At 43.2% G+C, this 11,041-nt stretch overlaps 1 protein-coding gene across 1 annotated transcript in view; it reads right to left on the bottom strand.

The window, feature by feature from the left end:
- Positions 1-11,041, bottom strand: part of actn3b (actinin alpha 3b) — a 30,377-nt gene that overhangs the window by 1,803 nt on the left and 17,533 nt on the right. The window contains exons 2-18 of the mRNA XM_079580351.1: positions 10,709-10,823; positions 9,208-9,327; positions 6,548-6,634; positions 5,770-5,857; positions 5,522-5,600; positions 5,122-5,203; positions 4,922-5,007; positions 4,707-4,799; positions 4,316-4,546; positions 4,022-4,169; positions 3,661-3,811; positions 3,051-3,159; positions 2,813-2,953; positions 2,397-2,579; positions 1,403-1,537; positions 971-1,150; positions 13-159 (exon numbers count right to left, since the gene is read on the bottom strand). Coding sequence (XP_079436477.1) covers positions 13-159; positions 971-1,150; positions 1,403-1,537; positions 2,397-2,579; positions 2,813-2,953; positions 3,051-3,159; positions 3,661-3,811; positions 4,022-4,169; positions 4,316-4,546; positions 4,707-4,799; positions 4,922-5,007; positions 5,122-5,203; positions 5,522-5,600; positions 5,770-5,857; positions 6,548-6,634; positions 9,208-9,327; positions 10,709-10,823 — 2,175 coding nt within the window. The remainder of the gene's footprint in view (positions 1-12; positions 160-970; positions 1,151-1,402; positions 1,538-2,396; positions 2,580-2,812; positions 2,954-3,050; positions 3,160-3,660; positions 3,812-4,021; positions 4,170-4,315; positions 4,547-4,706; positions 4,800-4,921; positions 5,008-5,121; positions 5,204-5,521; positions 5,601-5,769; positions 5,858-6,547; positions 6,635-9,207; positions 9,328-10,708; positions 10,824-11,041) is intronic.

The raw sequence follows: 11,041 nt of genomic DNA, 5'->3' as shown, positions 1-11,041 counted from the left end.
AGCGGGGCGGACCCTGTCGAAGTGGTTGAAGGAGGCTCTGAACTCGTTGAGCTGCTCCTGGCTGATGCCTTTGGCGTCGCGGGTCAGGATCTGGTTCTCCACCTCGTTGATGGTTCTGGCGATGGTGGTGAGCAGCTGCTCCCAGCCCACGCGGATGTGCTGTGGAGAGGACAACAGTCAGAGCCAGGCAGTGTGTCACACGGTCAAATCTGCTCCAAATCTTTTTAAAAAATGGTGTGTGGGCTGTAGTTAGTACCTCCATGTCGTAGTTGGTGTGTGGGCTGTAGTTAATGTGTGGGCTGTAGTTAGTACCTCCATGTCGTAGTTGGCGTGTGGGCTGTAGTTAATGTGTGGGCTGTAGTTAGTACCTCCATGCCGTAGTTGATGTATGGGCTGTAGTTAGTACCTCCATGCCGTAGTTGATGTATGGGCTGTAGTTGATGTGTGGGCTGTAGTTGATGTGTGGGCTGTAGTTGATGTGTGGGCTGTAGTTGATGTGTGGGCTGTAGTTAATGTATGGGCCGTAGTTGATGTGTGGGCTGTAGTTAATGTATGGGCTGTAGTTAATGTATGGGCTGTAGTTAATGTATGGGCTGTAGTTAATGTATGGGCTGTAGTTGATGTGTGGGCTGTAGTTAATGTATGGGCTGTAGTTAATGTATGGGCTGTAGTTGATGTGTGGGCTGTAGTTGATGTGTGGGCTGTAGTTGGTGTGTGGGCTGTAGTTGATGTGTGGGCTGTAGTTAATGTGTGGGCTGTAGTTAATGTGTGGGCTGTAGTTAATGTGTGGGCTGTAGTTAGTACCTCCATGCCGTAGTTGGTGTGTGGGCTGTAGTTGATGTGTGGGCTGTAGTTGGCGTGTGGGCTGTAGTTAATGTGTGGGCTGTAGTTGGTACCTCCATGCCGTAGTTGGTGTGTGGGCTGTAGTTGGTGTGTGGGCTGTAGTTGGCGTGTGGGCTGTAGTCAGTACCTCCATGCCGTAGTTGGTGTGCTTGTTGTCGAAGATGAGCGACTCCTGGCTGAGCTGGTGGTCTCCCTCCAGTTTGTCGATGTTGGATTTGTAGTTGATGATGTTCTGCTCGTACTGCTTCAGGCTGTTCATCTGTTCCTCCAGAGATCCAGCGATGTCCACAGAGACGTGGCTGATCTCCTAAACAACAGGCACAAAAAGGACATACGGGGCTCAGTCTGGGACTTATCACTTTATTCTTTTTGATTTGTAAACATATTTAAATATTTGTGATGTGCTTTTACTGAAATGATTTTTCTGTGCCTATTTATGACTTAATGTAAGAAAACTATTGTGTGATTTGTCATTAAAATGTCCTTTTCCTTCATAGTTTATTTAAAATCACTCGTGTGTTCTTGTCCTTGGTAGAACATAAATAAAGTCCAGCTGTACCTCCATCTTGGTTTGGATCCAGGGTCCAATGATGTTGGCCTGGGCAGCGAACTGGCGTCTCAGCCTCTCGTTGGCCTGCTGCCGGGCCACTTCCTCCTGCAGCATTTGGTCTCTGAGCGGCACCAGGTGCTTCACCTGAAGCAGAGAAATGGTTATATCACATCTTTCTACAAGAAAAGTGCTCAAAATCCTGCTGTATCTTTGATAAAGTGTAATAATGTTAGTGTCATCATTTTAGTCAAAGTAATTTTATGCTAACTAAAATTAGACTAAAACTAAATTAAAAGTTGTTTATGAGACTAAACTGTGACTAAAATGTCCAGATATTTTTGTCACGTAAAATACTGTTAAATAATGAAAAGACTAAAATCATCCAAACTTCCCATGACAGTTTGAAAGAGCCAAAGGAACAGCTCTGCGCTTTGTTAATGTGGGAGAAGCTCCATGAAACAGAGGACCTTGATTAAATATGATTATATTAAATATTATAATCATATTGATCTTAGATTTTGTCAACTAAAATTTAACAGAATTGTTTTATTTGTTCATGTTAAAATTAAATTAAATATGAAATAAAATGAACTAAATCAAAATATGTTAAAAATAATTACACAGCTTTGACATGGTTTGTTGAAGATTATCATGAAGGTTATTTCATGTGCATAATTCATTTGTTATCCTGAAATGCTTTGTAACTTCATGACTTTCTGAGTGACTATGTTGTAACTTGCTGAGCAAAGTATTAGTGATTCCCACAGAAACAGAGGTATTTTTACACTCGGGGCTCAGATTTGATGCAGCAGTGACAGTGGGGCTTCTGCAGTGAGTTTGATTTGCCCAGAGGAAAGAGCCAGAGCTCTCTGACAGCTGACTGCACAGCACTTCTGCATAAAGACTCTGCATGTACGTACATTTGAATTGATATTGAGTACTTTGCAAACATTATTTTCATACCATTAGTAGAGTTTAGTGAATAATATGTGCTGGAACTCACAGTGTCCCACTTGTTGGCGATGTCCTGTGGGCTGAGGTTGGTGTAGGGGTTGATCCCGGTCAGCTTGATGCCGTAGGTCTGAGCGATCTTCAGGATCTCGTTTTGGATTCCTATTGTGGCCATGCGCTCCTTATCGGCCTCGGGGAGGGTGGCTTTGAACTGGTCGTGGGCTGTGATCAAACTCTGTTCAGACGCAAACACATCATTAGTGTAGTTACAATGTAATTAAGTATTTAGAACACAATCAACTTAAAATTACGTCAAATAACAATATAAAAAACTAAATAAATGGTGTTGAAATATTTGAGCCTTGAAATGGGTACAAGCACTTAATACATTTTATTGTGGTTGTCCCATTGTTCACATGTTTTGGGGTCATGACCTGCTAATTTCGTAAAGGAAAAGACGTCCCTGACCTGGATCTCCTCAATGCTGTGGACGATGAACATGTCCTGCAGGTCCTCCATGGCTCCGTCCATCCAGTTGTTGAAAGGTGCTGCTCTCTTTGCAAACTCCAGGTACAACTGATCGATGGTCTCCCACAGTTTCTCCACACGCTGCAAAGACAGACGGGAAGAGTTCACGACCAACAGAGGTGGGATTTACACTGCCCAAATATATCCGGGCTTTTATCTCTGAGCAGAGAAACTTTACCTCCAGAGAGTCCCTCCTCTTCTGGGTCAGGGTGCCCAGGTTGTCCCACTGGTCACAGATGCCCTGGCAGCGGGCGTTCACTGTAGCAGCATCATGGTAGTCCAGCTCACTGAAGACCACACAGTAAAACAGAAAAGCTCAGGATTTTCATGCTAGTCTAGATCATTATTTCTCATTATTTCATTTATTATGGTCAAAAAAACATAGAAATCAGTCTTGTGCGTGCCGAGTCACCGGAGGTTTTTAATCCATATGACGTGCTTTTGAAGTCTAGGCTGATGAATTATAGGTGGATACATTCATATCATATGCAGCACTTTGCAGTAAAAGCGGCGGATGTCTTTGATGTTACACAGTGATGTATGGATCAGACTTTAGTGAAAAGGCCCCGAGGACTGAGACAGACGAGGGAGAGGAGATCACAGACTCCAACTGGCCTTTCATCCTCGCCTCATTAATATGATTGGACTCATCACAGCGGCTTTTGTCCTTGCTGTGGCACATGCACCAAAACTGGGTTCATATCAACAACAGAAAACCTGATCAAGTATTCAATCAGCTCCTGTTATTGTTACTCTATCGATCACATATGACATTATTGGAGACTGACTTGAGCTCCTGGGCGATGGCAGCGATCTGCTCCACACGGTCCTGGTGCGCGGCCAGGTCGCTCTCAAACGCCTCGTGTTTCCTCATCAGGGCACGGATCTCCATCAGAGACGCAGATTCATAGTCCTTCTGAGACAGCAGCTCCTCCTTACCTGAACACACAGGGTCAAACGGGCTGGTTAAAGTCAAGACAAGCCTTTGAAGCTACCACTTTCTTTTTTGAGTGGCCTGAATGCACTTCAAACAGGTCATCTTCAATCAATGATATTGACTTGCTCAAAAGGTTGAATTTTACAATGAGACAGGTTTGAAACTTCAGACAAAACTCTCTCCTTTCTCAGCATCCAGGCCTCGTGAGTTACCTGAGGTCCAGGTCTCGTGCATGGCGCACTTCTGCTTGAATTTCTCGGCCAAATGGTCGAGTCTCTCCAGACGGCGGATCTCTGTCAGCAGCCACTCCTCGTAGCCCTTCTCCACCCCCTCCAGCCCCTTCCAGGCGTTAGCAATGTCCTGCACACACAAGAGGCTTTCAATGACCGCACTGGATTATCAGATGATCAAAGTGAAGTGGGTGAAGGTAAATAAACAATACATTTATTCAATAGAAAAGCATACATTTCTACTTAAGTCCCAGTAAATGCTTTGATGCTGCTCACCGACACCATCTTGCCCTCGGAGGGCATGAAGGCGGGCCTGTTGCTCAGCCTCAGCTTGGTCTGCAGAGTGTTGAAGTTAATCTCCAGTTGGCATTTCTCCTGGACGCGCGGCGGCTTGTGGATGCGGCGATAGTCACGGAAATCCTCCAACTTCTGCTGCATGGACCTCATGGTCTGCTCAGCCACGCGGTTCTCCAGCCACGGGATGGTGCGGCGGATCCACTCCAGCAGCTGCACAGGAGAGCAACATGTGGCAGGGGTAAGCACACAGAATGGGAGCATTAAGGACTCTGAGGCGCTCTGCAGTATCTAAATCTGAATGCAGAGGTGCAGAATCCTTTTGACGTGTTGGACTACAGCAGCGGAGGCAGGATGTGGATGTGTTACTCACCTCACTGGCCAGTTTCTCATACTCCTCCATCAGCTTCTCGTTCTCCTGGTTGACGGCCAGCACTTTGCAGATACGGTTGGCAGCGGTCTCAGCCTGAGAGAGCAACAGACATCTAAATTCAGTGTCTCGTCAACAACTCACATCTGAAATGAGTGGGAAAGAATACAAACGGAAAAAAAACAAACGAAAAGAACTAGGAATTTGCCAAACATCACCTGCTCAGCCCCGGCGAAGGCGTGGTAGAAGCAGGACACGTAGGTCATGATGGCCTTCTCGTCGGGTTTGGGTGTGTTCACAATATCTAAAAGAGAGGTCAAACTTTGTCACTTTTATCGAAATGCATTTCAGTTCACGCTTTCTGCGACATTTGCAAAGATTCACAAAAAAAACAAGGACTAAGCTGAGCGTATTTTACCTTCAGCATCAAGCATTTTGGGGATATCCAGGAACTTCTCAGCCACTTCGAAAGCAGTGTTCAGGTTTCCAATGGGGTCGTCCTGGGATTACATTAGACACAATCATATAAATACTGCAACTATCATTATCTCCACTCATACTTTTATCTTGTCTGCTTATAAAACTACTGAACCATGAGAGATTTCTAATTTAGAGCCTTATATGTGTTACAAAAAGGACTATAGCAAAATGAATATTAGAAGAGCTCAGAAAAAGGAGCTTGAGGAAAAATGTAGTTACTTAAAGTGGCAATGTTCAATATATAAGATGCATGCCCTCTGTACACGTGTAAGATGTAAGATTAAAGGCAAGAACTATAATATCTGAAGGAAGGTGAAAGCAGAGGACAGAGCAGGCACCTTTCTCAGTTTGGCGTAGTCGATGAGGTCGGGTCTGTGTCTGTGGATGAGGGCACACAGAGCCAAACCATCCTTCCAACTGAGCCACGAGAAGAAAGGGAAGAAAGAGGAGAAAATACATGGATGAAAAGGATGAAAACATCACCAGAGAGGTCAGTGTTAAAGGTACTGAAAATGATAAGGAAAAAGTGAAATGGATTTGGAGTGCCCTTTCCTCTTAGAACCACCGTGGGGCGCTGTGGACCCACCTGATGTGGAAGTTCTGCACGTTCACGTTCCTGTAGGGGGCAGTCTTCCTCTGGCACCACAGCAGCAGACCCTCCTTAGCAGAGGTCTCTGGAAAAGACAAGATCAAATGTAAAAGAAATAAAATGTGATGTTTATTTACAGATTTAGAGACTTTTGATTGACGTGAACTTAAAGCGAAGGCAAAGGCTGTGATGTTTTGCTGCTTGCGGCGAAATGACAGAGAATGGGGAGCACACTGAGAGATGGATAACACAGAGAGACCGGCTTTATCACTCGGAGAGATATTGCACTCGAAGCCAATAAAAAGAGGGTTAAGCGGGATCAGGAAAGGTTGGGGCCGGACTCGTCTCTAAATGACAGTCTAAACCAGGGTCAAAGCTCCATAAACAGCCCTAATAATTCATGAATGCCACGCGGCGACCTTTCTGTGGACACGCGGGGCGCAGAGAACGATGTGAAAGGAAAATTTAGTGCGGCTCGGGGAAGTCTTCAATTGAATCAGCGCCTGATTTACTGTGCAGCAAATCACGCTGAGTCAGAGGTGTCTCAAGCAGAGCACCGGGGGCAAGGTAAAGGCCCGGGAAAAAAGTCAATTATGAGGTTGGATCCTATTGAACCTTTTCCCACCGAGCTACCCTTGAGTGTTGAAAGTGGTCAACTAAAGATCAAAACTGTCAGACAACAAGTCTATAGACAAACAAATAACAGAGCTATTGCGGTGCAGCTTGATACAGTGGGATGAAGTATGTAACAGTAGTTCACTATAGCGATACAGACCCTCCACAGAGATGTCCTGGATGGCGAAACGCAGGATGATGGTCCAGATCATACCAAGGGTCATCTTCACGTTACCGTCCACAATTTCTGAAAAATAATATAAAACAATAACACAAGTCAGTTATGTATCATGTGAGAAACTGGATCATGATCAGGACTTCTCTACATGTAAAGAATCCATAGCAATACAAGTCATTATGTTCACACTTGACTTTACAGCACAGTAATGGTAATACGATACACATAGCATGTAAAAATTTATAACAAGAGATAATTAATTACCATAGTGTCCCCTATTGTGCTGATACCAGATCATCACTAAGAAAATACCTGGTTTCCTGGTCATTCACAGTCCTTATAACAGGTTAGGTTTAAGATTTAGATTAAGCAGAATTACAATTGCAATGATCATATAATTACCTTTTTTACATGAACATGCCTTTGCACAAGGGTATTATTGATCATCTCCTCTCTAATATCTATCCACTTGAGTACTTCACCATAAAGTTTCACATTCCTGATATTTATTGCTTTTTTCTGTGCGTTCACTTAAAGGGGGGGTGTTATGCAAAATCGACTTTTTCAAGCTTTACATCATGTTATTATGTCATTCCCTCATTAAAAACATGCCTGAAGTGTTGCCTTGGCACATTCACGTATTTTTGAGTAATCTGTAAAAACTCTGATGGCGGCCATTTTAGGGACAGGTTTGCCTGAGTCCTCCTAGGAACGCCCCCACCTCCTGGAGACGCCTCTGAGCTTTGGTCACCAGCCGAGTAACCAACCACTGCCCCTCAGCAGAACCCCCTCCCCACTGATGCCACAGACAGCGTGTGGAGGGGGCGTGTCGGAAAGAGTCAGAGGTTCTTAAAGAGACAGAGGCCTATTTCAAAAGATTCGCTACAGCCATTTTGAGAGAGCAATTTTATCCAAGGCTGTTATTCTAATTTACTGCATTTACAGACCAACAGAAGGTTTCGTCATCATTGTAGTGTGATATAGACTGGTGCTATGTGATTGAAAAAAGCATAATACCCCCTCTTTAATATGGAGGTGATTTTTCTCGAGTTTCATCCCATGAGCGCGAAATAACTTTACACTGACAGTCAAGTACTGCGCAGACTGTACTCCTTATTTCCACCGCTGCTCGCGACAATTTCAATTCCATTAATTAGCCGTTTGCATGTGATGAAATGAACTGAATCTAACTGCTTCCTGCTGTTGATAATATCCCGTCTCAGATCTTCCTCCCATGGAGCCAAACATGTTTCCATCTCATTGGTGTTTTCTGTAATTACTGTAAACTCTCCCGCAGAGATGAACAAACCTCATCTTTAAATCTAATGCGGAAGAGCCAGACCTCTGCTCCGCCGCTCCGTATGAGGCCCTGACTTTGTCCATTTTCTGAAATCACTTTGCTTATGGGCCGTTTGAAGTTGCAGCTAATTGGATTACGCGCAGCCGGGAGGTTTGCGGGAAAAGTCCAAAAAGGAGACAGAAAGTCAAACTATTTGCTTTTGAAGTGCAGCGATTGGAATGATGCACACTTGAGATGGAGAGCGTGTTTTTGTGATCTCTCTAGTCTACAGTGACGTCCCGCTGAGAGCGAGTCAAACTGATTAACAAAACTCTCACACGCCGCCTCCGCTACCAAATTTCGGCTTTTCAAAACTGCCAGCAAAATTTCAGGGCATAATTTCCCTCAAAACAATGTCAATCATTTTCCAAAAAACACATTTCAAATTGAAATTATGATTAGCAGAGTATTCATTTGGAAAGTTTGGATGATTTTAGTTTACAAGTAAAAACTCCCTGTATTTTAATGACAGTTAAGCTTGTACTTCAACTACACATAACATAACAAAAGATTAGCTGCCATGCTGTTGTTGAGTCTTTGAGCAAGACACTTCAGTCACCTTGTTTGTGAGCATGGGTTTGAGTGAGTACACTTTACTTTGTGCCTGAATTCTTAAAATAAAAGTAGCAGAAAGAGCAATGAGTCAGAATTGTACATGACTAATGTAAGTCACCTCTCGAAGTGGTCAGGAAAGAAGTACACTTACTCATGTACTACACCTACGTTTTGAGCATCTGTACTTTACTAATCATTTTTACTCCACTATATTTGAAAGAGAAACACAATACTTTCAACTCCACTACATTTCGAAAAAGGCTCCAAAGTAAAAAAGGCAGGTGGGTTTTCCTGAAGTATTTGCTGTAAAAATAGTATTACAGCAAATACTTCAGCACTCTCACTTAACAGTTTTAATGGAGTAATATTTGACCAGTAGTATCCGTACTTTTACTCAAGTGATGAAACCAAATGGTAGAAGCATTCTCATTTCTATGGTGGCTCAGAACTAACAAAATGTGGCTTTACAGTGGCTTCAGAGAATTTTCAGACCTCACTTAATTACCCCTAATGTAACATCTGATACTTAATTCATTCATATTTATCTTACTCTTCAATATATTCATGATTTAAAACATCATCCATTATAGCACAGGGATAGAAAGAGGGGTATGAAGACTTCCTGAGTGCTCTGTAAAGTCCCCGGAGCACATTCCCCTGGTACAGTGACAGTCACAGTAGCTCTACAGTAACTTGACCCGGTGGTATTTGACCTTATTGATTACACTCCAGTGGGAGCAGCTCTTACCCTCAGCGCCGATAGACACCAGTTTCACTCCTTTGCTGCAGATGAAGTCCAGGGCTTTGTTCACGTTGGCGATCTTGTGGAAACGCATCTTGCCTTTGTCGGGTTTGGGCAGCCTCTCGCCTGAAACGCACATTATTAATATGATCAATACAAGTACACACAAACTCAAAGTATGTACATATGTGGCACAGGTGTTCATCATGGCTTCATTTGATGGGATAATGCCTGTAGTAAGAATGAGCTACTGTTGAGCACCAGTAAACTGTACATTATTAAAGGGGGGGGGTATTTTGCAAAATCGACTTTTTCAAGCTTTACATCATGTTATTATGTCATTCCCTCATTAAAAACATGCCTGAAGTGTTGCCTTGGCACATTCACGTATTTTTGAGAAATCTGTAAAAACTCTGATGGCGGCCATTTTAGGGATAGGTTTGCCTGAGTCCTCCTAGGAACGCCCCCACCTCCTGGAGATGCCTCCGAGCTTTCGTCACCAGCCGAGTCACCAACCACTGCTCCTCAGCAGAACCCCCTCCCCACTGATGCCACAGACAGCGTGTGGAGGGGGCGTGTCGGAAAGAGTCAGAGGCTCTTAAAGAGACAGAGGCCTATTTCAAGACATTCGCTACAGCCATTTTGAAAGAGCAATTTTATACAAGGCAGTTGTTCTAATTTACTGCATTTACAGACCAACAGAAGGTTTGGTCATCATTGTAGTGTGATATAGACTGGTGCTATGTGACTGAAAAAAGCATAATACCCCCTCTTTAAGACATGTTGAAAAACGTTGAAACGTGACATAGAAAAAATGACATAGAAAGAGAGAGATTTCCATATTTAAAGGAACTGGGACTCGCTCATGGCCCTTATGTGGTATAGCTACATAATGATATAATACAAAATACATTTCATATCCCGTGTCATTTTGCAATACACCCTTTTGTTGTTTGTAAACATTGGAGGTAGTGGGCGGGGCTTAGCTGGAGGCAGGAAGCTAAATCCTTTATCACCCCATTGTATCCGCTGTCATTAACAGTAACGACAAATAAAAGTTAACTGTTGTTGGATATGTCAGATAAAACTTTAATTCACAGCACCGAATGCTCCTTCTGTTCTAGTTGTCTAGTTCCTTCTGTTCTAGTTGTCTAGTTCCTTCTGTTCTAGTTGTCTAGTCAATGCCTACTTCCTGCCTCCAGCTGGTGTCACTGATGATGTAAAGGGAAAGGGTCTATAAGGAAGTTAAATAATAAACACTGAAAAAAAGGCAAATATGATTTTGTGAACACCTGAAATTGGTGGTCTAATCTGTGAAATGCAAATTAATCTGTCAAACGTTTCAAATTACAGTTCACAAAGAACCACTACATGATGTGAAACTTGAAATTTGTTGTAATGTCATGTATTTTCTGTAATGTATTGGAGTAAAACTGTGTATAACTGTGGGCATACAGTCCAGTAGTCATGACGTAGAAGTATTAGTGTTAGGTGATAGTTGTAGTACCTGAGATGACCTCCAGCAGCAGCATGAGTTTGAGGCCATTTCTGAAGTCCTCCTCAATGTTCTCGATCTGTGTCCCGGCTTTCCTCAAGTGGGAGTTACACCACGCCGTGAAGGTCTGACGGAGAGAGGAGAAAGATGAGTGAAACAATTACTAGAGCATCTCAACAGATCAAAAAGTCAACACAACACAAACAAATCAGCTTGTTTTTGGCTAGATATGGGACATGTTCAATATCTGACTGAATACAAAGATTGTTGAAAATTGTGAACTATAGCATCGAACACAGTCCAACGGCAAAGCTAGAAAGTATTGGTATTGGCAGGTTCTGAATC

The sequence above is a fragment of the Gobius niger genome, assembly GCF_951799975.1.
Source record: "Gobius niger genome assembly, chromosome: 21".
NCBI lineage: Eukaryota > Metazoa > Chordata > Actinopteri > Gobiiformes > Gobiidae > Gobius > Gobius niger.
The sequence above is the reverse complement of the archived record's forward strand: the minus strand, read 5'-3'. Positions and strand labels throughout refer to the sequence as shown.